Genomic DNA, 26,173 nt, shown 5'->3' with positions numbered 1-26,173 from the left:
CTTCACAAAAATATGCATAATAGTTCCCCATAGTCTTCTGGAATGTGTTAACGCAATGGTTGCTCAATGTCCGAAAGCTACTTACATTTTCTATGTGGTAAGAATTCAAATTGAGTCAGGAGGCTTGAAAACATCCATAGCCACAAAGTGGGCCTTTAGTTATGCAACACACTGTATGTGTGAACATAGTCTATAAGACCACATCTGCCAAATCTTATTTGGAGAGGATCGCATTTACGTAATAAGGATTAAGAAGAAAAAACGAGGTGGAGAAAATGTCACTTGAACTGTCGTATTAAATTCCTGAAAAATAACTCATGACTCATGGCGAGAGATAACAACCAGACAGACACAGAGCAGGCAGAGACTTGCCCCGTCGACGAGTCAAACGCTCTACCCGTCTTTCGTGTGACCGAGCAGGTCTCCCTGTAAAACCACTGCATTGAATGCCTTTAAAATAGGTTCACACTTAGGAGTCACATCACCCTCTTGATAATCAGCGAACGCAGCAGTCAACCCTGCTCCACTTAGCGTGTCTTGACGGTGGAAGCCAGCGGTGGTGTTGAAAACAAAAAGGCCTTTATTGGCTCCACCATCACACTTTGACTTTTGTAAAAAAAAAAAAATAGATATGTTTTACTGACTTCTACGTTCCGATAAAGCCGAGGCACTCTAATCTGCAGAGAGACAGAAAAGTACAAGCACACACGAAGCACAGCTTGATGAGGCTTAGTCTGAGCTGGTTCACAGCGGTTTGTCCTTCATCAGCAGAATCGTTGTGCTCCTGTTGCTGAGCATGTCTGACTGTACATGTGTGTGTGTGTGTGTGTTTCAGGGTTCTTACACATTCTGACCAATGGATTTCCAGGACTTTTCCATGACTTTAAACCAAATGTCCATGACCAAACTGAAATCTCGGTATAAACATGAAAAATGTAGAAAATTTGGCGTATTGAGAGCGTACGCCGGCTTATATTTTGAGCGTCTTTCTTTAAAAAAACATATTAATTATTTCAAACTCGGCGTAAATTAAAATGTGATAACACATTTCCATGAATTTTCCCAAACTTTTATGATTTAAGTTTTTTCCATGACTTTTCCAGGCCTGGAAATGAACATTTTAAATTTCCATGACTTTTCCAGGTTTTCCATGACCGTACGAACCCTGGTGTTTGTATCAGCTGCACACCACCAAAAGTCAGTCAAGAAGCTCAGCCCACTCACGACAACTTCCCTCAACATGGGTAATCTCTCCATCATTAACCCGACACAGTTCAGATTACACATAAGCGTGACATGGTGACCCATGTAATGCCAGTGCCAAACACTGACATGCATTGCCACCACACACACACCTGGGGTCGTACGCAGCGTGAGCCCCTCGGCATGGGTACACTGCTAAGATGACCCCGTGGAGCCAGACTGTAATTCTAAAAACACAGACTGTCACGCTACCACCCACTGTTCAGCCAATGCAGCGTCCAGCCTAAAACAAAGTTCTGCTGATGCCGTCTGAGAGTTGGCCTCCCACAGTTGATATGCAAGTAAAATGGCCATGTGAACAACAACAAAACAGGAAAAACTGGTTATTTTTCAGAAAAATACAAACGAAGAGAATGGAGATTTCCATTGGGCCTTCTTTTCCTCACAAAGATATCAACAAGTACTAAAGACGGCTATGAAACTTGATTTAGATATTCATCAAACCCGTCACTTTGGTAAAAATGTCCAAAACAATCCAAATGAACCGTTTCAGCCAGATTGCCATGACATTAAAACTCTATTTATACTAAGGCGTGGGTTCTGTAGCTCCCTGTTGTTTTGTTCAGACTAAATAAAACAAGCGATTAAAAAAAAAAAAAAAGAGGCTTAGTTAGCTTTTCTCTTTTTCTAGTAAAGCCTTTTCCGCCGCAACCATTCGGATTACTTTATGAGAGTGAATGAAACATTGTAAATACAGTCAGTGTTGGATAGTCTCACGGTGAATCTTTCCCACTCTCGCTCTGATCACGAAGTAAATTAAGGAATATAAACAGATATTGTGGGGAATTTTAAAAAGCCATATACGGACTGATCCGTTGACTCCTATTAACCCCTTGAGTAAAGAGTAAAAAAAGCTTCACAATCATGCTCCCTAGAGGACAAACCATTTTCAATTTAGACACAAAATTTCAATTTCTCACACGAGATGAAAACCATTAAATAACATAAACCCTAACCAGCAGCCTATTCTATGTTATTTTGTGGTATAACTAACATTGCAGCTTCTATGAGCCACCAGGGGAGCTTTAAGCTATTAGTCCAATGCATCCTGAGACATCATGTGCCCACTTGGTTTACTAGTTTTGATGAAGTGACTTCTGCCATTTTAGTAAATGACACTCATATAAAACCAGTGTAAATCTCATAAAATGGTAGAAAAGGACAACAGTATTCTGGGTAATGCAATTTCAGAAAATTAAATAGCTTCTGTCCCAATTTTCGGACAAAACTGTTCACTGTTGTCGATGAATAAGAAAATGACACAACTGGGTACAGTCAGTGTGTGACAGCAGTCTTTTGCTCCATTGTGGAGCTCGAACTTCTTCCTGACAGGGCAGCAAAGCAGACCAGCAATTTAGTCTGACAGGCGCTTGTCAGAAGAAGACTTGAAAAGCCTCGTCATCTGACCGAGTCTTCACTCAAATGAAACCTTCAGTCTCTAGTCTATACCAGGGGTCGGGAACCTATGGCTCGCGAGCCATATATGGCTCTTCCGGTGACGGCATATGGCTCCCAGACAATTTTGAGTTGAAAAAAAAAAAATCTCCGCCCGCCACCCTGTAATTTTCTCTATCGCGCCAAACTACAGCAGAAGTCATTTAAGGTCCTTTTCTTAAAGACGTCTTTGTTCTTCTATTAAACTAAACGTGTTATTGATCATCTCTACACAACAGCATGTCATTTCTGTTTCTACGTGTCGCGTTAACACTTCTCGGCTCTCCGTCTCTCGCGCCACAGAGCTCCGATGCCGGCGTGTGCGCGCATCGGGGCGGCGCAAAGAAAAAATCACCTGCACCCCCCGTAGCATCATGCAGCACCAGAAGTCGCATTAAAAGAAAGACATATTTAATTTATTATACGTTAAAAATACTATATGGCTCTCAATGAAATATATTTAGAAATATTTGGCTTTTATGGCTTTCCCAGTCAAAAAGGTTCCTGACCCCTTGTCTATACCAACTGAAGCTCAACACGTACTTTGGAAATGAGGGAGGATAAGAGGATTTTTATACCAATTTTCAAATCCCAGACCCTCTCAAAGGAGAGGGGTAAGAACGCCTGCTGGCTGTTCTTACCAAGTTGGAGCCTAACCTTGCTGAAGGAGGCCTCTACTTAATAATGTGAAGTAGGCACTCAGGGCTTCATACGCTAACGGCATGTGAAAGATTCCTCAGGGGTTCAGCAGACTGCAATTTATCGGACGATGATGTGGAAGCAGTCTTTACATGTAGCGGAAAACAATCACGGCATCGGTTGATATCGGGGTGACTGATAGAGGCGTTACAATATCCACGTTTAAAATTAAGTCGATTTTTTTCTGGATAAGGCTGAACGTCTGCGTCACAGACGTTGCTGCAGTCCGACAATATTTGCATCTGCTTGCCGATAGGACACACTGCATGTCCTTTACTTTATTGCTGTCCTTTGCTAATGGCATTTACAGGAAAACTGGGGCAGTGTTCACCCCTGGGGTTGAAATTACAGCAGTCGACAATCACAGAGCTCTCCAAAGGGCTGCAGTGGATCACGCATATTAAAAAGCCTTAAAAGCAGAAAAGTGGGAACACAATCATTTGTTTTCATAATGGTTTCAGTTCTGAGGACTCGCACAAAACAAAGTGGTCGTTAGGGTTCTAGGTTTACAAAATCGAAACAAAATTGGAATTTTAATTCCCGTTTTAATTTTTGGAAAATGTATTCCTGCATTAAAAAAGTTAGAAAGACAATGTTAATGTCTGATGCTGCCTTCTTACACATAATATAATGATACCAGTTACTTCCACACAGATTATTGATGTAACACAGGCACTGAATCAACAACCATCTGTTGGTATTGGTACAGAACATCCCTACTTTCAACCATGTGGTGTGTTAGCATAAAGAAAACTAAGAGATTGTCAGAACAAACTTGTGTTGAGCTCATTTTAGGAATCAACTTCGGAATCTTATCTCAAAGACTACGTTCTCGTTTAAAAACACAACTTGTTCCACGTTTTCGACCTCCCGTCCAGACGGATCCGCATTTTCTGAACTTTTTTTGGGTAGCTATAGGTCTTCGTAAACATCTGAAAGCGATGACGCATAAAACCATATAAGCAAAAAATTCTACTGCTGCCTGCACGCGAAGGAGGGAAGCTATATTGGAGCAAACTCTCCAATGAACAGGGAGTTGTACATCTGAAATCTTGTGTTCTGAAACAACGCAAGTGAATGATCATTGCCACGAAGGCTGTGACTCACACGTGCATAAATATAATAACAACGGTCGAGCACAAAGCTGTCTAAGAGGCTGCGAATACTTGTCTGCATGCTTTGTCCTTGATTCACTTTTCCTTCATTCGTCTGCCTCAAGGATGCTTCTCATTATCTGGGGGTTGGACCCAACACCAACGCAGCGGCTTTGGTAATCAGCCTTGATCTGCCCTTCGGAGTGTGTGCAGACTAGATATCAGAGGTGTTTGCAAGAGCAGGGCTCCAGACTAACTTTTTTTACTAGGAGCACAGTGGCCCCTAACTTAAAATTTTAGGGGCGCAAGCAGAACATTTAGGGCATACAGGGTTTTCCTGGGTCAAAAATGGGTCTTGTGCTCCCAAAAAAAATGTTTAGCTGTGCGCCGTCTAATCGTGCAGGTCGTGCTGTTGGTTGAGTGATCAGCAGCTGGCCTTTGTCCATACGCACCTCCTCACGCATGTGTATTGATCAGACAAGAAGACACGCTTATCAACTCCAGTGTTTCCCCTACTATTATAACAGGGGGAATCTCCACCCGTCACCCTGTAATATATGTAGTATATATAAAGCACCTCAAACATTAAAGAAATTACGATTTCTTTAAACATTTAGGACTTTTACTTTGAAAAATGTCCTAATTGATACATTAAAATTGTTTGATTGCTATTGTAGGGGATTTCAGATATGTATGGAACACGTCTGCATTATTCATTTCCTGGAACTCTTGGGGAAATCTATAGACAGGACTTTGTTTAGCATACAAAAGACTGACTAATTTTTATAAACTCTTCCTTGGTACAGTAAAATGTTAATGTTAGCATAATTTAAGCTAAATCTCAGAAATCTATAAAGATACAACATCAGTTCATTGTTTACTTTTTATATGTTAGTGTATGATTTGTCGACATCTTATTTTGATAAACGGATGTTGTTTCACGTGGTTCTTTCCGCTAACTTTGCAAAACCGGATGTTGTCAGTTAAATCCTTCCGCTAACTTTATCAAACCGCTCCGCCCCGATCGCGCGTTTACCGTGAGCATCAGTCTGTCGGGGCAGACATGAGAGTCGGCTGAGTTGACCCAGAGATTCAACTCGGGGGACGGGACGCTGCTGGTGGATCCTCGTCCTGCGGCCTCGCCTCGTTGCTCGCCGTTGGCCTCCCGTGCGCTTCTTTTTTCACACAAACAGCCAGCCCAGCCTTCTTCGGTTTTAGTCTCCTTTCTTCTTCTTCTGGAGTTAATGTCGGTTAGTAAACCAGTCATTCAGGCATTACCGCTAACTATAGTGGGCTGAAGTGTAGAACAAGTTTGTAAACAACAAAAATATTTAATAACAAAAAAAAGAAATCTGCTAATTTACAGTCGGCGCTCGCGTGAGTTGATGAAAAATTTACTCGCACTGTGTCTAATTTTAGGCGCAAAATGCGACCATTTGGTCGCAGTCAGGAGCCCTGAAGAGAATACTGACAAGCTCCGTCTCCCCAAAATATTTGAAGATGCTGTGGGAACACAACACGACGGTACGGAAAAACCAACATTAACGTTCAGCAACAGAACAATAAAATGTACCAGTGGCACAATTTACAACGTCGCCAGTAATTTACCAAAAGGTAGTATGGATATGGGTTACTGTGAGCCGCTACTACAAATCACCGTCGCTTCCAACTCCTCGTTGAAGACAAAAAGTGACGCAGTGAGCATCGATTAATAGTCTAATTCAATACAAAACATCTGGCACGCAAAGTGGTTAGGCTTAAAGATAATACAGATAAAGATTTATACCAGTCTATTACCATGGTATTGAACATGTCAGAGAATGTTTCTTGTTTTATGTGTTCAACAGTCCCAAACTCAAATGTATAGTAAATTTCAAATGTCATAAGAAAGAGAAAAGCAGCAAATCATTACAATTGAGAACTGGCAGCGGAAAATTGGCTGGAAGTCCTGCATGAAAAAAGTTGCCGATACATTTTCTGTCAATTGAATAATTCAATGAATCGAATAGACATTTAAGCTGTGCGCCTCAGAGGACAGAAGTGTGCATTAAAAAAGCAAAAGTCTGGCAAGTTGGACTAATTACACAAAACACTTGAACATTATAACAGAGCGGTATCACGAAACTGAGGAAATCCTCTTAAAATCAGAATGAAGCCTTACTCTGACTGTCGGCCAGATAATCAGATAACTATGCGTTTCAAATTGTAGTCAGGTTTTTTTTGCTCCACAGGGAATGCAACACACACTCAAACACGTTGCAATGGTTCATAAGGGGTGTGGCATTGTATGATTTTCATTTTAACGCAATAATCGTTTCCATCACAATCCCAACCTGAATCCAGACATGAAGCCAGGACCCACATTACTCAGAGCTCAATACGTATATCGTAGGCCTGCTATTGGTGGATGATCCCAGTATTATATCAATAGTTCTAACAATCTCTTTATTTCTGCCCATCTTAAAGATTCTCTGGCAGAAGAGATATTGTATTTAAATGGGACCCTTCCGGTTAAATAAAGGATAATCTACGGCAAATTAGAAATGTGATGCAAATTAATATTCTCTCAACAAATCATCAGATTGTCCAGCCTTATTAGCTGACTTGTCAACAAATGTCACTACTACGTTAAAGGATAACAATATTGAGAATGCATCCTAGTCCCCAAAATGCATTGCGAGCATTCTTGAGGTCCAACAAACATGTTGAGTATATTTCTTTTTACCAAATTATCTTCATGTCTTTATTTGACAGTTCACCCAACTAGCGGTCACACTTGTATTCCATGAGTACATGAGCAAAGAATCTAACAAATCCCACTAATATATAGCCAGACTTTAAAATGAATAATAAATGAATAGGAGAGCAAATCAATACGGCATAGGAAATCGATGCCGAACATTTCATGACAGAGCTGCCTCTCCGTGTTCCAGCAAGCAAAATACAATTAAAGCTCTCGAGTGTTTCTCTGGCCAGGCTATGAATGAACCTTCCTCGGAAAGTCCATGTGGGCTGCAGAATCAAACGAAAGCTACAGTGTTTCTTTCCTTCGTTGTCGGAACCGGCCCGATTTGTACTCTCTTTTGGGAATACGCACAACACGCTGTGTATTGTTCCTCCGTTTACAGAGCAGGTTTGCTGTGACAACAAGCTGTGTGACAGCTTAGACTCGTCTCAAAACTAACCAGGAAATCCAGTTTAGTATTTTCCTCCAGCTCTCTTATCTGCTGCTGTCAAACTGTTTTTCTGGAGAATATCTGGGTGTGTGGCCAGCTAAGGCGTTTGAGGAATGTCAGATCCACCAGATGAAGGCATTTGAGCTTCGTCTAGCTGAAGACATCCTTATTTAGACATTTTCTGAGCTTTTCTTTCGACAGGGATCAATAGATTCCGTCAATAGAATTATTACTTAAGTTATTGCCAAAATATTTGACGACATATATCAAAAACTAATGATGAATGTTTCTCTCCATTTAATGGCTAAATTAAGAACAAATAAGGGATCTTCTTTTACTTAGAGCTGCAACGGTTAATTAATAAGCGGATCGAAAATACATCAGCATCGGTTTTAAGAATCACCGATTCGTTGCAAGACAAAAATCATGCAAGAAATATCTGCTTCCAACTTCTCTAAGCTGAGGATTTGCTGCCTTTCTCGGTTTTATGTTATGTAAACGGTCTACCTTTGTGTTTTAAAGTGCTGGTCGAAAAAAAAACAAGAGATTAGAGGAAGTCCCCTCGGGCTGTGGGAATCTACATGTAGCAGGCCTGACCCCGCCACCCGTGGGCTTCCCCCACCAGCACCAAGGATCCGCCAGACACAGAGAGGTTTTGCTCGAAGACATGCTTTTATTCTCGAAACACACACCGAGCAGACCGCCAAACATGCGCCTCTGCTCACCTCCCCTCCACTCTCAAGTGGGAGCTTTTATAAGGGTGGCCTCGGCTGCTGACTGATTGCCAATCACCAGCAGCCGAGGCCAAATCAGACACAGCTGCCACACTACACTTTACTTATTCTTTGTGAAAATAAACAGATGTAATTGACAAATTCATTGACAATTACTTAAAGTCTGAGTCATACATTGATTTCTTTGTCAAACTTAAAAAAACATAAAATCCTTGTTTTCCTTCCATTGAGAAAAAAATGGTAATTACAAGCATCGTTTCCCCTACCATTATAACAGGGTGGCGGCCCGCCCCCTTGAAATCACCACCCGCAACCCTGTAATTTTCTCTATAGCGCCAGATTACAGCAGAAGTCATTTAAGGTTCCCCACCTTGTTCTTTTATTAAACTAAACGTCCGTATGCTATTGATCGTATCTACACAACGGCGTGTCATTCCTGTCTCTACGTGGTGGCGTTAACACTTCTTCTCGGAGCTCCGCCCCCATGCGCACGGACACTTGGGCGCACAAAGGTGAGCGCGCTCCCACCAGCCGGCAGAGAGCGTCTAATATGCCACGTGAAAAGCAAACCGCTATATCTGCGTTCCCAAGGTGGTGAAGACGGGACAAGTAGAACTTCACATATTACAAAGTACACAGACTTAAAACTACGTCATTGTTAAACTAGAACGGGCACTCGGTAGAGCGCATGCCTTCGCATATCACAAGATTGGGCATTGAATTATGAACATTTTGGCATTAGTTGCATCAATAGAAATTGGCCGCGCTATGGTAAAAAGAAGATGTTGACCTTTGCATGACATTGACCTTTGACCCGATGGATCCCAAAATCTAATCAAATGGTCCCCGGATAATAACCAATCATCCCACCAAATTTCATGCGAGTCGGTTTAATACTTTTTGAGTTATGCGAGTAACACGCATACAAATAAATAAATGGCGATCAAAACATAACCTTCCGCATTTTCAATGTGAAGGTAATAAAGAGCAAAATGCCAGTACTTTCGTTTACATATGTTACGGCGTTAACAGGTTATAATGCGCATGCGCGACGGCCGAGATTCTTGACGCCTTGCCAGGTCTTACCTCCGTGAGCCTGGCTGTTACCCTTCAAAATAAGAGCTCAACATTAAGCTTAACTGACAGTGGCCGTATCAAGCCTGCAACCCCGTTTTAAAGAGATATGTAGTGGAAAGCGCATTGCGGCGTATAATAATGATAACGCGTGATGACTCGCACACATTCACACTCATTTTGTGAAGCCTACGTGATAATGCTCGCCGTGGAATCCCTCAAATTGTTTTTCTACACAAGAGAATGACTGAAACTGGAGCCCTCGCCGAAACTACCGACCTTAGCCTGCCTTTAGTCTTCAGCTGGTATTGAGGGAATGTCTTGGCATTTTGTATCCTGGTCACTGAGTTTGTTTTGCAGCTACCTTAAATGGTTCACTTTGCATTCCTTGGCTGAAATAAGTTATCAATAATATTTGATGGGAAAACCGGATTGATGAATAATGACCAAAGTCAAGTCTAAGTCTTGAGGCAGTTTAGAGCTTCTTTGTTCAAGAAAATTAAAGTAGAGCCATATATTATTACATGATAGTAGAAAGGCCAGAACGGCATTTTTGTTTAAAATAAAATAAAGCAAGTTTCCTTTAAATCCCGACATGCATGTTTTTTTACTTAATTCACTCTACCAGGAAGTTGTGAGTGAGTTCAACTCCCACGGATCGTGTGGCAATGTGGAAAGCATGAATCTGAAAACATTTACAGTACGATGTGACGCTGTCATTCAAATGCCTCGTTGCTGATATTATTTATCTCTTTCGTGAACATAGTTTCAGGCGCTGATGATCTGATATGCCACAAATATAGGATAACTGATAACTATGTCTTTACATTTAGCAGTACAAACACCTGAACTGTACGTCTACATTTCAATTAAACCTATAGTGATGTTTGTAAGGGAACGACCATCTTCTGAAGTTACTGTGATGAACTATTCACTGGTTATTAAACCGTCTCATTTAAATACTGCTGCCTTGATATGACCGTCATGAGTTCACGAGACCATCGGCGAGAAGATTTGCCATTTCTGTATAGTTATTACCTTCGCATTGAAAATGCGGAAGGTTATGTTTTGATCGCCGTGTATTTATTTATTTATTTGTATGCGTGTTATTCGCATAAGTAAAAAAGTATTAAACCGAATCGCATGAAATTTGGTGGGATGATTGGTTATTATCCGGGGACCATTTGATTCGATTTTGCGATGGATCAGGTCAAAGTCATCAAAATCTTCTTTTTACCATAGCGCGGTCAATTTTTATCCAATTGGCAAAATGTTCATAATTCAATGCCCAATCCTGTGATATACGGAGGTATGCGCTCTACCGAGTGCCCGTTCTAGTTCTTAATGTGTGTCATGTGAAAATCAGATGAAATCATGCAAGACACCAAACAGTCCTTCAACTCAGACGACAACACCCAGCTCAGCGCAGACAGACCCAGAACTCTGCTGCCGCCTTCGACCTGCAGTCGGAAGCGCCGGCGGCGAGGAGGAGGAGGGCTCAGCGTCCGACAGCAAAATCCTCCGCGGCTCTGCTGGTCCCCACTGGGAGCCGACGCCGCGCTGCTGGAAGCCCGGGCCATATTGAAGAGTCCGCTGAGGGCAAGGGAGGCCCGGGAGAACCAGAACCGGGACTGAACGGAGCAGTCAAAATTCACTTGGAAACAGTGCAACTCTCAGCCACAGGGGCCACCAACAGTTTTGCCTCGGGTATATCTGCCTGCACAGATGAATGCGATGGGAATGGTTTAGAATCATCACCTGCGTAAATGTCATGGGTGTTTCCGCAACACGGCTTACCCCAAGCTTTTCAAAACAAAAGTAGGGAGGGAAAGCTGCAGGGCAACAAAAAAAACGCTTGCATTTTAAATGCCTGCCCATGACGGACGGAGTGAGACAACCATAAAAATGGAGAAAATACCATTTCATTGTCAAAGAGCTTTTTCTCTTTCCCTTTTAAACGGGGCCAGCTAGTGTACCACTCACACACACACACACACACACAGCTCCTCTGGCTTTGTGCCTTTCTCATGGTAATCGCTCAGAGCTGAAAACAGAGTGCAGTGCCAAACACCCACAGCATGTTGAACTGTGCAGAATTGTAATAACTGCCTATTGAGCAAAGTTCATTGGCCGTTGCTGGATATTGATGAATAAAGACATACAATTATGGCCTATTGTGTGGTTACTCGAGCTGAGAAGCATAGACCTGATGGATATTATAAAAAGTGATTGTACTGTGTTATTCATTCAATACTCTGGTCTGTAACTCATGCAGACTTATCTTGACAACAAAATGACCGTCACATTCCTGAGGGGACTCACAGTGGCTCCACGGAGCCATGATGGCTCCCCACAATACATTCTCTACAAATGTGAGGTGCTGATGAAATATTTCAAAGTCTATTTTATTTTGTGGAAAGATAACTGCGTTTATTTTGAAAGGAGATATACACTCAGTTGTCAGTTTATTAGGTACACCTTGCTAAACAAATGTAGTCACACATAGCATGCAGTAAATCTGACTTTCATTGAGGTCAGATTTTGGTTGAAGTTACACGTTAGTATACTTTGTGGTCATTATTGAGCTGAAATTATTCACTGATTAATCAATAAGGAAGCATTTTCATAATAGATGTATCGTTTGTCATTTATTAAGCACAAACGTCATACGCTCTTTGGTTTCAGCTTCTCAAATGTGAGTATTTGCTTATTTTCTCGGTCATATATGATGGTGAACTACATATCTTTGAGTTTTCTAAGTGACATCCCATTGGAATCTGGGAAATTATAAAATGTTACCATGTTTAAAATGTAAAAGCAAAAAAAAATAATCCAGAAAATGAGTGGCAGATTTGACGTACCGATGTAGCCAAAATATTTGAAACGTCTCTCAGTACAACCAAATATGACTCAACAGCACCACATAATGATCATAAAGCTGATTCAACAACTTTTTTTTTAACAGAGCCTTCAGTTGTCAAGCTCCTCTTTTATGAAACCAGCTTCCAGCTTCAGTCCGGGGGGCAGACAGTCACCACATTTAAGAGGAGACTTAAGACTTTCCTCTTTAATAGACAGTGCTTATAGTCAGGGCTGAATCAGGTTCACCTGGTCCAGCCCCTAGAGATGCTGCTATAGGCTTACAGGCAGCTGGGGGTCGTTTTAGGATACACTGAGCACCTCTCTCCTCTTCTTTCTCTCCTTATGGATGAATTTACATCTCTCCATTGCACATTACTAATTATGCATCCTCGCCGGAGTCTTTGTGACTTCATGTCTGATAGATTCCATTGGACCAGGCTGCATCAGATGCCTCCTGCCTTGTGGGTCGGCCTCCTGCCATGGCCCTGCTGATGCGCCCCGCCCCCTCCTCTCTACTTCTTTCTGTTTCATGGTATGTGGAGGTCTGGATCGTGGTCCATGCCTACTACTAATTATTCATACATTTCTGTCATGTTAATTAAATGTGTTGTAAATATGTCACGCTGTTCATTCTGTAAACATGACATATATTGCATCCGTCCATCCTGGAGAAGGATCCTCCTCTTGTTGCTCTCCTCCAGGTTTCTTCACTTTTTTCCCCAGTGAAAGGGTTTCTTCTATTTTGTAGGAGTAATTCGTCCACTACTATTGTATTTATGCATTAGTTTTAGCTTGGTTCCCCTAATAAGCTGATAACAAAACGTATTTAGAGTGAACTTCCTCCAGAAAACCTCACAAGCATCTCACGTGTGTCTCGAGACCTGCTGCTGCGTTCAAGAAAATCAGTGTTTGAAACTCCAGTTCGGTTTATTTTTATGAGAACAAGCAGGCGAAGAGGCTCTGATTTGATAAGCTTACGCCCCCCCCCCGCCACGTTTTGTGAATAACAACAACACCTTCCGTGCTGCTTCGAGTTGAAGCCACACCGGGACCGACCTGAACTAACCGAACGGGTGCGGAGCGACGACACCGTGTCGGGCCGCATCCACCGCTCTCTCGCGGCGGAGGGGCAGGTGCTTAAAGTTACAACCTCAACGCACAGCCGTGGGAACAAGACTGCGGTGAACGTGGCTGTTCGGGACACGAGGGTTACACACAATGAGCTCCCCGGTGTTAAAGCACAACGCCACATATATTAGTTTCCGCGGTAACAGCCGGGAATGTTCGCCGAACGTAACGTTAGTCAGTACAGAAGAAAAAAAAGAAGAAAAAAAGACAACTTACTGTGATGGTAACTTCGTGCTTTTTCAATCGATACTTGAGGCTCTTCATCTTGTGACGCGTTGGTTTCCGGTATTACAAGTTTCCGTTGATTAATAAGTTCATAAAAAACATTTAAAAACTTCTCGGAAAGTTCAGGAGAAGTTTATCTTTTCCTTCCTTTTTCCCTCACGGAGCGAGTTTCACCTGACGCCTAACCGCAACTTCTGCTCGCCCTTTGATTGACAGCCAGTGGAGCCAATCAAACTGATGCATACGCGATTTAGTTATTTGTTAGCCAATCGGGGACGGGTGAAGGCGGGACTTCCTTCTTATGTGTCGTTGTGAGAAGTTTGAGACATCCTGGGACAAGGGAGGGAAAACCCGGCATGACGTCAGGCGTACCTGAAGACCGAAACACCTTGAACTAAATATTTCAGTGGCGGGCCGTCAGGGCCAGCAAGGCCTTCTCTGCTGGCCTAAACATCATCAGAATATATATTTTTTTCTAAATATATTTCCCCACAAATATGTATTCAATTATTTCCCAGAGTAAGAGTTATTCTCTTAATTTCATAGCGTTCCTCTTGGTTGCGCTGCTGCCAGCGCCAGGTTGAGATTTGGAGGGCTGGTCTTTATGTTAGATCTTTTATCCAATCATATTCAGCCATCGTGTGTTGCCAGGGGGCTAACATCTGCCCTTAGGCCTTCAGAATCAACATTGAAGGCGCTGGTAGCTTCAAGTGAATGGGAATGACGATGTTGTGTCAACCAATCAGCTTTAGAGTTGGCTCCTCTAGGCCTTCTCGAAGGCCCCGGAAGCGGCACAGGAGCCAGCTAGCAGGCGGAGTGCTGCAGGTCTTTGATTGGATTACCAATATTGAGAGGCGGGTCCTATGGGCAGGTAGATGCAAAACCTCAGAACTAGGAAACTGAATTTGATAAAGGAATTAATTCGCGGACTACAAAGCTGTTTTTTCAACCCACAATGGCGGAAGGAGGAGAAGATGTCGATTTGGTCGAGCATATACTTGAAATCTGCTTTGGGTGCGACAATGCCCTGTTTAGTGAACAAACGAGTGCAAGTGACTTTTTCTTCTTTTTCTCCGTCCCGATGCGCGCATTCTGCAGCGGGCGAGACGGAGAGCCGAGAGAAATGACATGCTGTTGTGTAGATACGATCAACATCAGACGGCTGTTTAGTTTAATAAATGAACAAAGACGTGCTATAGAGAAAATGACGGGGGCGGGCCAATTTTTATTTATGTCATGCGATCTACCAATACTACGCCGTGATCGACGTATTGAGCCCTGGTCAAGAGCCATGGCATCATAATGATAGTAATAAGAGGTGGATTAATTCGGGTGGGACTGTGTAGGACCTCACTGAAGGCCCAGGCCCCAGGCCCACGGCCCGCCACTGAAATATTTAAATCTATAAACAATCTGGAATCCTTATATCTCAGTGGAAACTATTTAGCTTTGAGGTGTACATTTCACTTGCGATGAAAATGATCTTGATAACTACCTAACCTGTCTGTTACCTGGTTACCTGTCTGTTTACCTGTCACGGATGACATAACTCACTGCACTGCGGCTGCCTGTTCGTTATGAACCTATCACTCAATACAACTAGTATGTATTGTCGGAAGAAACATTCAACAGTGGAAATAATCAAACTTTTACTTGTTAAAGTGCGTAGCAGAAAGAGAGAATTAAAAGCATAGACTAGCCCTTTCCCCTCAAATGAGCACACCGAGCTGGACCAAAGGGGGAACCATCAATTAACAAAACCAGCATGGAGAACAGAGAGAGGGGTGAGAGTGGCTAAAGGAGAAGAAAAATAAGTGTATTCAGGATTCAGTTTCCATACACCTTTTAAAAAGCTTGAAATGGATGAAGTACAAAAGCATCGGGAGCAACTAGGAAACTGAACCGGCTGAATACGGTCATGGATACACTGAGGGAGGAGTACGGAGGCTGTTCAGGAGCAACTTGGAAATTGAAGACCGAACCCTGCTTGGAGGCCACAGAGGATTTCCTTCCCTGCTTTGGATCCTCAAGATAAGTCCCTTTCCTACTCTCCAGGCTTGACCTCTCTGTTCCACAAACAAACACACACACACACACACACACACACACACCATATAATGAACTTGACTTTTCTGAACTATACTTAGACACTCACTCAGAATTCATCTCTGAGTCAGAACAGACTTACAAGCCTCCCTTCCCAATGCATTTCCACCCTCCTGCACATTCACACACCCCTCTGACCCCCACACACTTAGTTAGTTATTCTCTGGGGTTGACATTTTATTTAGTTGCCTTAATCACAGACATTAAAGGCCATCTTGGGACTCCATTTGAGTTTCTCTTTTGGTTAATGGACAGTTCTGAAGACTATGAGGTTATTCCAGAGATCTATTCCAGAGTTTCTGTTTGAATTTTTCCAGTTTTATTAAAAACCGAGTAGACAGTAAATTAATAAAAATGTATTTCGGTTTGTGTATTATTTAATAAAACGTGTTCCTTTTGTAGCGGAAATGATTAGCAGGCTAGCCAGGTTCACAATGCTAATGGTAAATGCTACGGGAACGGTTCACCCTCTAACCGTTCCGGTAGCATTTACATAAATTGACAGGTTAAAGGTTAACCTATTAACTTATTCTCCTGTCTGGAGCCCAACGTGTATACCTTTAACGGTTTGATGGGAATCCTATTCGATACAAGTAGTAATACCACAGTGTGGAAGTACTTTGTTAAAAGTAAAACGCCTTGCATTCAAATTCTTACTTTAAAAGTAAAAAACAATTACATTTCGTCCAAATAGTCTGAGTCTACAAAGTTACTAAAGCTGTCAAATAAATGTCGCCGGCGAAAACTCTAGAACTTTTGAGTAACTTCCCTCAGCGGTTATATCTATCTGCATCTTAAGATAAACACCACCTATTTACTCAACTACACTGCACAAACAGTCTTTTATCTTTCTTGTAATATTGTGCCACCTTTGTCTACATTTGCTGCTTTAGATAAACAACTATCTACTTATAGGCCAAAGATATTATCCTCAATAAACATATCGGGTTAAATAGTATAGCTCTGTGAAGACGTTCTGAAGTGTAGCTAGAAATAGTGAGATTATTAATGTGCAGTTCACTGTCCTCGACTTGTCTTATCATGCCATTTTAAATCGTTACAGAGAATATCGGGAAAATATGTAATTTACACCGGAAAATGTGTGGTTCAGACTTTCTCATTACACTTTGCGACCTTTTGTCACTTCTCAAAATACTTCAACCTTCAAAGGAGAAAATCAATTTCTAATTTGCCAGAGGTTGGAATGGTTGATTGTATTCCGTATTATAATGATTGGTTTGTTCATCATTGAAACATTGAGTTAAAGATGTGTAACTGCTGGAAACATATTCAGTTACTCGACATATCCTTGTTCCTCGTTTACATTTGCCAAAAATTTGTTTTATGCATTGTGCTCTTTGTCGATTTATAAACGGATACGCAGCAACATGGGCTACACATTAACGAATCAATATTATGAAACTAAATACTTTATATATACTATACAACTGTCGGGGACCATTTTTACTGCATTATGAATACATTTAGCTGATAATACTTATACACTTTTACTTTTACTTATGGAAGGTTTTGAATGCAAATACTTTCAGTGTGGAAGGATGCTTCCACAGTAAAGAGGCCTTCCTCCCAACAAGGTTTAAACATCAGGTAGACGGCTAGTTTTGGAGAGAAAAGAAAAGGGGGAAACGCTGCCACCTTGTGATATCTAATCACACAATACTAAAACAATGAGTCACTCAATAAACAAATGCATCGATAATAAGTAGCCTACATAACCCAAATCGAGAAACGGAAAGCTCTTGTTGAACTAAAGTGCATTTCCTGTCCTGGTTGATTGTGAACTTCTTGAGTGAGAACTGGAATTGTGCTTAATGTTTATCCCTCTGCAGTAATTTATTTATACACGAGATTCAAGTTTTCATAATTGTGTGCATAGTTGCATTTCTGTGTTCGAAACTGTAATGATGCATTTTTCCCCAGACATCCTTTTAGTAATACTGCAAATATATATACATATTGAAACATTTGAATCAGTGGGCCTCAATGACTATTCTGTTACATCCGTTGCTGATAACTAATTACTTATTTGTTTTAATGAAAATTGCCACTTTAGCAAGAGTTAAAATACAACAAACATACAAACACTAGTGTTTAAATAATAAATAAAAATATGTTTTACGTTTTTCTGATTGGATTTGTTGCCTCCATGTTTTTGTCCTTGTTTCCATGGCAACAGCGTTACCATGGAAACACTGCCACAGTTGCTGTCCCCTTCTGATGGGCTGCACGCGTTTCTTCAGCCACCGGTTATTGAGAAGTATTTCATTTATGTACAATTGTATATTTTTATTTATTGAATTAGCCATCAATTCAGCATTTACAGATGTCTTTCAGACAATTGACATTGCATGTTGAACAGTGATGACAAATCATTTATATTTTTAATATAAGATATTTTATGATAAGAAAACACAGCAAACTATGTAAATTGTATAGAAACATTATTATTTATTTTTTTACAAATTGATACAAATGAACAAGATACAGATACAAAAACACCAACTGTTGAGTGATGACCATGTGATCCAGCAATAAATTGCACCTTGTGTGGCAGAACGAACATTAATAAATACAGACATGCAACGGTAACACATCTATCGGGTGGAATGCAAAAAAACACCTAAGAGCTGCTTGTGGAAAGATTAACTTGTCAACAGAAGAAAAATACTTTTTAAAAAATGTTGCGACTTTCCAAATAAGTGACAGGAAAAGGATAAAGAGAGATAAAAGAGAGAGATTCAACAAACAAACAAACTTTTTATTTTTACTTAACTGTGACAAGCTCCTGAGACCTTTTTTGTGGAAGGAGCGGATCAGTTCAAGGGAAAACAAATGTCATCGGAGTCTGCACTCACAGGGGAAGTAAAGTTTGTTGTCTGTGTGGTGGGAGAACGGTGTCACACGGCCTTGCGGTGGTACTCAGCGGGCGCGACCTCATAATCAGTGACACTCAGGAGGGTGGATGAGTTCTTTACCAGATACCTGGAGAAAATGTCAAAATGGATCGTCATTGCTAAACGTTGATGTAATATTTGTCCCTCAACAGTTATGTCCAAAACAAGTCTCTAAAATATACAAAATAAGCTTTAGATGATTCAAGAGATTCAAGATTCAAGATTCACATACACACAGGGTGTGCAGTGAAATGAAAGTGGCAATGCTCAGCAGGAATGTCAAGTACACTATTTACAAATAAAAAACAACACAATATTTACAGTAAGTGTGTGTGTGTGTGTGTGTGTGTGTGTGCCTAAGATGGGATAGTGAGGCTGTCGGCCTCCAGAAGGGGATGAGCTCAATAGGCGTGAAATGAAGCGAAGATTATCACTCAATCGTCCAACTTGTCAAATGAAAAGTCCAAGAGGAGTCTTGTTCTGTTGAATATGAGCTTTTTCTGGATAAACAACAAGATGTGAAAAAAACACGTTTCACATTCAATTACAATTCAGTTTGCAGGACTCAAAGTTATCCACTGGGGAGTGGACAATTATAAAACTGAGACGGAAAAACATCATTTTGTATTTCTTTTTAGTTTTGAATGGAAAAACACACATGTAGAAAATCCTATACATGACTTATGTGGCTAGGTGGGGGATTGAGTGACATTATTACCGTTGCATTGAAAATGCGGAAGGTTATGTTTTGATCGCCGTGTATTTATTTATTTATTTGTATGCGTGTTATTCGCATAACAAAAAAAGTTTTAAACCGAATCGCATGAAATTTGGTGGGATGATTGGTTATTATCCGGGGACCATTTGATTAGATTTTGGGATCAATCGGGTCAGTCATGGAAAGGTCAAAATCTTCTTTTTACCATAGCACGGTCAATTTTTATCCAATTGGCATGCAACTAATGCCAAAATGTTCATAATTCAATGCCCAATCTTGTGACAGGCGAAGGTATGCACTCTACCGAGTGCCCATTCTAGTTACAGTTGTGTTTGCCTCAATAAATATGTTCACAACAAGAAAGCCTTCCTTGATGTTTTATAAACTATGAATGCAGCTTTGTTATTTTTCTAGCCTGGAGAGCAGACTGAATTAACACGGAGCTCTACAGATGTTTGATGCGGTTTAACAGCATTAATGGAAGTGGTTTGAGTAAAGTAAAGTCGGCAGTGTAATTATTGAAGAGAATAATGTGTTTACCATCAATCAATTTACATGTCTGGTGCAAGATAATTAAGCAATTAGACTGAATGAGTGAAACAGACTTGAATATGTACAATTCCTACATGTTGTGAATATGTCTGCAGTGTTTTTGATAAATTATGTCTGAAACCATAAAGGATAATCGGAACCCAAACTGTAGAGCTGTGCGTCAGTTGAAGCTATAAATAAAAACCTTTTTTAGGGTAAAACAAAAACTTGATTTCATGCTTTTAGCATTCTCAACCAGCGGGCTGCACTAATATGAACATGGGCATAACATTTCTGAACATGACATGGAGGCTCTGAGGTGGGAGGTGAACCTTACTTGAGGAAATCTTGGAGGTAATTGAGCAGCAAAGCCAGACTCTTCTCGTCCAGTGGCGTGTAGGCCAGCATGGCTCCAATCCGAACTGTTGGGGAGCAGAAGGAGACGCAACGTGTAAGGAGACGCGTGTGAGGAGCAATGTGTGAGGAGTAACGCAGAAGGAGACGCGTGTGAGGAGTAATGTGTAAGGAGTAGTGCAGAAGGAGACTGAAAAGAGACTCTCAAATGTTTCATTTAATTATTGTGCAAATGTCAATTTGAGTGTGTGTGTGTCTCTCGCTCTCTCGTTCTCTGTGTGCCAGACACAGCCTCCAAAACACAAAGTGAACAAACTATTTGCTCGTGGAGCAGCCGGGTCTGCGGAGCACTCGGCTGCGTTCTCCACGGCGTTAGGAGGAGTTGGCAGGAGGTCCGTGGCCGTACAAATCTGGCAATGAAAAGCTGTTCTGAGGAAAAAGTGAATTACTGAAACCACGAGAGGTCCATAACTGAAGCCAGAACTGGGCACTCAAAATAATATGCAGTTTGCTGCTGCAGAATACATGATTTTACTTGGATATATACACACACACATATATATTTGAGGGATTCAATTGAAAAAGTACACGCAGATACAACTACAAAGGTTTGTCTGTTTTTTGATGATGAAATAAAGTGTGTGTGTGTGTGTGTGTGCCCTCCCTCCCTACCAAAGAGACGCAGCAGGTGTGGCGCTCCGTACACCTGCGACATGGGCATGTCCGGGTGTTCAGCCAGGATCTCGGCGTACTGCGGCCTCTCGAACTTGTAAAGCAGCTGAGTGCCCAGCATGACGTTGAAGTACTCCCGAATCCCCGACACGACCTCGTTGACCGCGTACTCCCTGAGGGGAGAGAAGGGAGGCACATATTTCTCCAGAGACTTTCCGAGTTTTCAGAAAACGTTCTTGCGAACGGAAACCAATGGAAGCCATCATCGAGCTCGGGTGCGTTTGTCCACTGAGCTTAAACTGGATGTGCTTTTCATTGCATTTCTTTTGTGTTTCAAGCAAGAATCCAACTGTAGAAAGGCGATTTTCTTCGAACTTACTGAAATTAAGTTTCTATAGAAATGTTGCATGCTGGGGATAATGTCCAGCAGCATGTATGAGTTGCTGTGAAAACATTCTTCATTCATGTCTGAGGCAATTTTGCATAAGTGGTGCCATGCTGGTTAAATTGCACCAGATCGCGTAAACTCTTTTATCCATTTAATTGAAGGAGGCAATTGCTCTGTGAGAACATCGGTTTCCTCTGCACTCTTTGTGCCCCTTGTGGAATTGAAAAGACTGTTTGGCTGGAAAATGAGAACTTTTGTGACCGTGGAGCCCAAACTAAGTGCTGTAGACCAGTGCGTCACAATCTTCCTCATTGTACAGCTAAACGCTACTCTATTTGAAGCAAGAAATAGGTTATACAGTCACAGAATATTGATTCATATTTAAATCGGCGATGCCCAGTGATTGACAAGACTCCTCTGATTGGTTGTTTTCCTCCAGGCGCAGTGGAATCTGACCAATGACATTAGGAGCACCGAGAGGAGGCGGAGGCAACTGCCTCGTGCGCTACTTTCAGGATATTTTGACCATTTGAGCAAATTAGATATTACATTTTTGTTTTTTTTAAAAGGTACCAACTTCAGTTGTAAAGTAAAACTTTCAACCAAATGTTCCAATGTTTTTGTGAATAATAACGATTGTATCAACCGGCTGTGGCAAAACGGCCTTCAAATTCATTTTGCGTCCACAGAGTGCTTATTTCTGCAACCGATAAACACAAATGTTATAATAAATTTGACATGATGAAAAGGACACTACAGAGAAGTAAAATGCATCGATTTGTACCTTTCGCTTATTTATTGGTGTCTAACAAAGTCTTAATCAAGCACACCTGCAGCAGCTCTCTCACAGTACTGGATCAATTGTTGTTCCCCATTAGTCTCTTAGATACAATTACACAGGACACGGGGGTCCAGATTAAAAAAGACAGATTGAAAAATCCTAAAGTTAAACTTGAAGGAAATTGATGGGGGGGGGGGAGGACTACATGAAAATCATTTGAAGAAAGTCAGAGTGTTTGTTCTTACTTGTTATCCGAGTTTCCTTTCGATTTCTTATAGTTTGCATAATCCTCCAAAACAGTCTCTATATTCTTCTTAGCAGGCAGATGAAACAACTGGAAGCGACAGAAAAACCTTCATTTAGTCACAAGCGTTGAGGAAACGTCAGTGTTCCTCCATTTCAACGTCATTTCAAGCATATCATTCTCAATTCGATGTCCCCTCGGTGCCACATGGAAGAGGTCAGCTTCTACCACCTGTTGAGTTTTCATGGCAGGATTTTGGTCAGTAATGTAAATTTTTTTTGGGGGGTCCAATTTCATATCAACAACAGATTGGATTCTACAAATGCTATAAGAAAAGGAGTCAGTCTCCCTTCTGAGAGGATTTAAGCATTTCTTGATCAAATGGTTCAGGAATGATACTGGTTTTGACACAGTGGTTAAGTCCAAGATCATTTAAGTACATTCACATGTTTGTTATTTAGGAATTTATATCATTGAATTATTTTTGTCACAGGTGGATTTAAATTTTTGGAGCAAAATGTCAAACCACCCCAGCTCATCGTCTCTGAGGGTAAATCAAACTTTAACTTTTGTTTGTTTGTATGTATGTGTCTGTCCCCCCCCCCCCACACACACCTGTTTCTGTCGGGTGATGAGGTCCCAGTCGTCCACCAGCCAGGGTTTCAGCTCTTCAGGAATCTTCATCTTCACCTCTACGCGGTTGGTGAACATCTCCTCCTGGACACACATTGTGAAGTATTGATTATTAATGATAACGGGTGTTTGGGGAGCAGGGAAGAGTCTCCTTCTCCGAGAACATTTTCGCAGTTCTCTCTCTCAAAAAAAAAGAAGTAAAATGCAGGTATTCCATTTTTTCTTCTTCATATTTTCATTATTATATTTATTTTAACGTAACTTAATTATATCAAGATCTTGTACTTTAAAAATAATGCAGGGGCAATGCATATGAGTGAATGCAAAATTGTGTTTGTGTAAATAAGTTGCGTTATCGACACTTCTTTCCTGCTGCTCGAAATTGTATATTATCTTTTAATGACTGCATGGGGCTATTTATCGCTCTGTGTAAAACTTTATTTATTCACCAGAAAGAAATCGATGCTCAAAGATAATAAAGCAAGACAAATACCTGCTGTGGCCCGTAGGGGGCATCGGTCAAATGTTCTAAATATCAAAATTCCAAAGGGCATTTTACCCCTAATTTTTCAATACGTTTCCACCTGTGGAACGACGCTCCGCCAGCACCACCTTTTGATTCAAATGCTCAGTTGTGGTTTCAATCAGAAGCCTAATGATCTAAGTGACTCCTTTTAAAAACTACGTTGGTAATATTACCCCAGCTTTAAACGTAAACAAAATGCCATGTTTAATCTGTATAATCAGTCATGCGTGTCCCCCGGGTTCCCAGTAACTGACGGTACGTACACTCTCCACAGTGGGATCGACCCGAGCCCTCTTCTTCCGGGGTCCCTGCGGCGTTTCTCCGCTGCTGGTGCCTTCACCCGGCCCTGGGGCTGCAAAACAAAAACACCCGATACGGCTTGGAAATGATGACGTAATGAAAGTCGGGCAGGTCGTTGCAAAATCCATAACAATTTCCCCGACACAGGGGAGAGCGTTGAGGCACGAGGGATGAGCAGGTAAACGACCTCAAGCAGAAAACTAGGAGCTTCACAGCGTGCCTGAAAATTACGTAACGCTGTGGTTCCCCTGAAAATGTGCTTTATGTCGCGTCATTACAAATCTATTACCTGATGACGACAACTGTTTGCTGTTATCAGAGGGGGGCTCTGAGTGGTAACATTCACGATGCTCGCCGTAAAGCACAAACATCCTCGAAGAACAACTGATGGGACATCTTTGCAATTTCTAACGTGCTGAGAATATTTCATTGTGATACTTTATTGATCTCATTTTGAGAGAAGCAAACGTCCTTCAAACGTGTGATATTTAGATGAACATAAAGAGCATGTGGCGCAGAAACGTTATACTCACTCTTCTGCTTTGCCTTTTTCACTTTCCTAGGATGCAAGACAAAAAAGAGGAAGTTAGTAAATAAGGACGCTGTGATGTGACACTCGTATTCTGTGGGTTCCTCCTGCAGAGGGACTATGTTCAGTACACACACACATACTTTATACTTCATTCAATATATATTTATACACGATGTGTTTCCAATATGTTGAGTGACAGGAGGTGAAAAACATGTGCACACTTACAGATCAACAATTTTCTGCTGCACAGCAGCAATCTTCTTGCTTGGTGCTAAACCCCTCATCTTTCCCTCAACATAATGGTCCCTGGGGGAGGAAAACAAAATCATGTGAGGATCAAATAAATGATTTCTAACATTTGTCCATACACTATAACGTCAAGAGCACTTGTGAAGCAACTACTACTAAATCTGTGTTACTATTTATGCTATTTAGGGAAGAATTACAACATATTGAACACCAGGAAGTGACACCAGAAAACCCACTTCTTTAACATCTCGCTCCTTTGGTGCACGCAGGAAGGGAAACTTACAGATTGGCCTTCTGAAGCTCTTTTTGTTTCGCAAGGTTGCTGTCAACATATTTGAGAACTCTGCTTTCAGGAACCCATTCATCCCAGCTGCAAACAGAAACGCCAACGGTTGAAAAATGGTATTCGCGGCAGAGGATCTTTTAGTGAGCAAGCAAAATGAAATGATATATCCAAACCAAGATGCTCACTTTTTGTTCCATCCGCTGTAATGAATGAAGTATTTAATCAGTTTCTCCTTTATGTTGATCTTTACACACTGTGAAAACACAAGAAAACACACACACACACACAGGTCTGTCACTTGTTGCCTCACATTGGTTTTGCAGTTAATAATCCAGTAATAAGCAACACGTTAGTGTGTAACAAACCTTTGCCTCATAGAGCAATGGCCCATGAAAGCACAGGACTCTTTCACCTGGAAACACACGAGCAGATAGTTACAAACACGACATGTATTCAAGAGTACGCTCTGGTTCGGCCTCTCTGGGATGTTTGGACACATTTTATACCGACGCCAACTGGACTGACGTCGCTTCGGCGACAGTAGCTGTCAGCTGGGGGACCGCTGCGCGCATGCGTCGCATAAACAACGAGCTAGCTGCCCGTTAGCTTCACGTTTTGACACCAACAGCTTCGTTTTGAGGCGACGAGCTGCGAGCTAAGTGGAGTTGGAGTGTGTTTACAGTGACTCTCCACGCCGAGGGGGGGTAATAACAGCCATGTGGGCTCCGTGCCCCCCCCTGGAGACCACTATTGTCGAGCAACACCAGCAGCAGCAGCAACAACAACAACAATCCCGCCCCCCTCCAGGCGACCATCAACCCGCTTTCCTCCTCTGTGACGTTGCCCACCTTCTTGAAATTTAGGTTTAGGGTCCTGTTTTGGCGCCATTCACAGACTCAACGGATCGGATCTCTGAACGATCACATTCGTGCATTGCCAGAGTCCATTTCTTCCAGGCGCAAACACCTCCGACATTGGTGCTAAGAGCGAAGGAGAAGCTGAGAATGGCCCGCCCGCCGCTGGGTCACATGACCACCCGGGAGACCGCGGTGCGTTCAGGGGACTCCTGCTGGAACTCGGAAAAACTGGAAGCCTTCACAGCACTAACTGGTGGTATTTACACGCAAACATAAAACACATGTTTTTTTATCCCCAATGCAATTAGAATTTTAACTTGATTTTATTGATATTTAGATTTTATTTCAATTGTATGTTCATTAAAGGAGCACACAGCACAGCATGGTTCAGA

The 26,173-nt window shown here is 41.7% G+C and overlaps 1 protein-coding gene across 3 annotated transcripts; it reads right to left on the bottom strand.

The window, feature by feature from the left end:
• Positions 1 to 18,240: 18,240 nt before the first annotated feature.
• On the bottom strand, positions 18,241 to 25,944 carry LOC130193275 (mortality factor 4-like protein 1). 3 transcript variants are annotated; one of them, XM_056413737.1, is made up of 13 exons: positions 25,773 to 25,940; positions 25,290 to 25,336; positions 25,110 to 25,177; positions 24,922 to 25,008; positions 24,615 to 24,695; positions 24,391 to 24,416; positions 23,821 to 23,909; positions 23,014 to 23,115; positions 22,400 to 22,488; positions 20,986 to 21,158; positions 20,630 to 20,737; positions 20,297 to 20,381; positions 18,241 to 18,798 (listed from the first exon to the last, which is right to left on the bottom strand). In XM_056413737.1, exons 1-13 carry the CDS (start codon positions 25,810 to 25,812, stop codon positions 18,714 to 18,716), a joined length of 1,080 nt encoding a protein of 359 aa, XP_056269712.1. In that variant the 5' UTR covers positions 25,813 to 25,940; the 3' UTR covers positions 18,241 to 18,713. The 3 variants fall into 3 exon arrangements, with proteins under 3 accessions (XP_056269712.1, XP_056269714.1, XP_056269713.1); XM_056413739.1 differs by lacking the exon at positions 20,630 to 20,737 and having other exon boundaries at positions 25,773 to 25,935; XM_056413738.1 differs by lacking the exons at positions 18,241 to 18,798; positions 20,297 to 20,381 and having other exon boundaries at positions 20,650 to 21,158; positions 25,773 to 25,944.
• Positions 25,945 to 26,173: the final 229 nt, after the last annotated feature.

The sequence above is a fragment of the Pseudoliparis swirei genome, chromosome 4, assembly GCF_029220125.1.
Source record: "Pseudoliparis swirei isolate HS2019 ecotype Mariana Trench chromosome 4, NWPU_hadal_v1, whole genome shotgun sequence".
In the NCBI taxonomy this organism is placed as follows: Eukaryota; Metazoa; Chordata; class Actinopteri; order Perciformes; family Liparidae; genus Pseudoliparis; species Pseudoliparis swirei.
The sequence above is the reverse complement of the archived record's forward strand: the minus strand, read 5'-3'. Positions and strand labels throughout refer to the sequence as shown.

Coding starts and splice junctions, on each gene's coding strand:
- LOC130193275 (XM_056413737.1), bottom strand. CDS start 25,812: ATGGCGCCAAAACAGGACCCTAAACCTAAATTTCAAGAAG. Junction 24,696..24,921: donor GAGCTTCAGAAGGCCAATCT/GTAAGTTTCCCT, acceptor TTCCTCCCCCAG/GGACCATTATGTTGAGGGAA. Junction 23,910..24,390: donor GAAAAAGGCAAAGCAGAAGA/GTGAGTATAACG, acceptor TTTGTTTTGCAG/CCCCAGGGCCGGGTGAAGGC.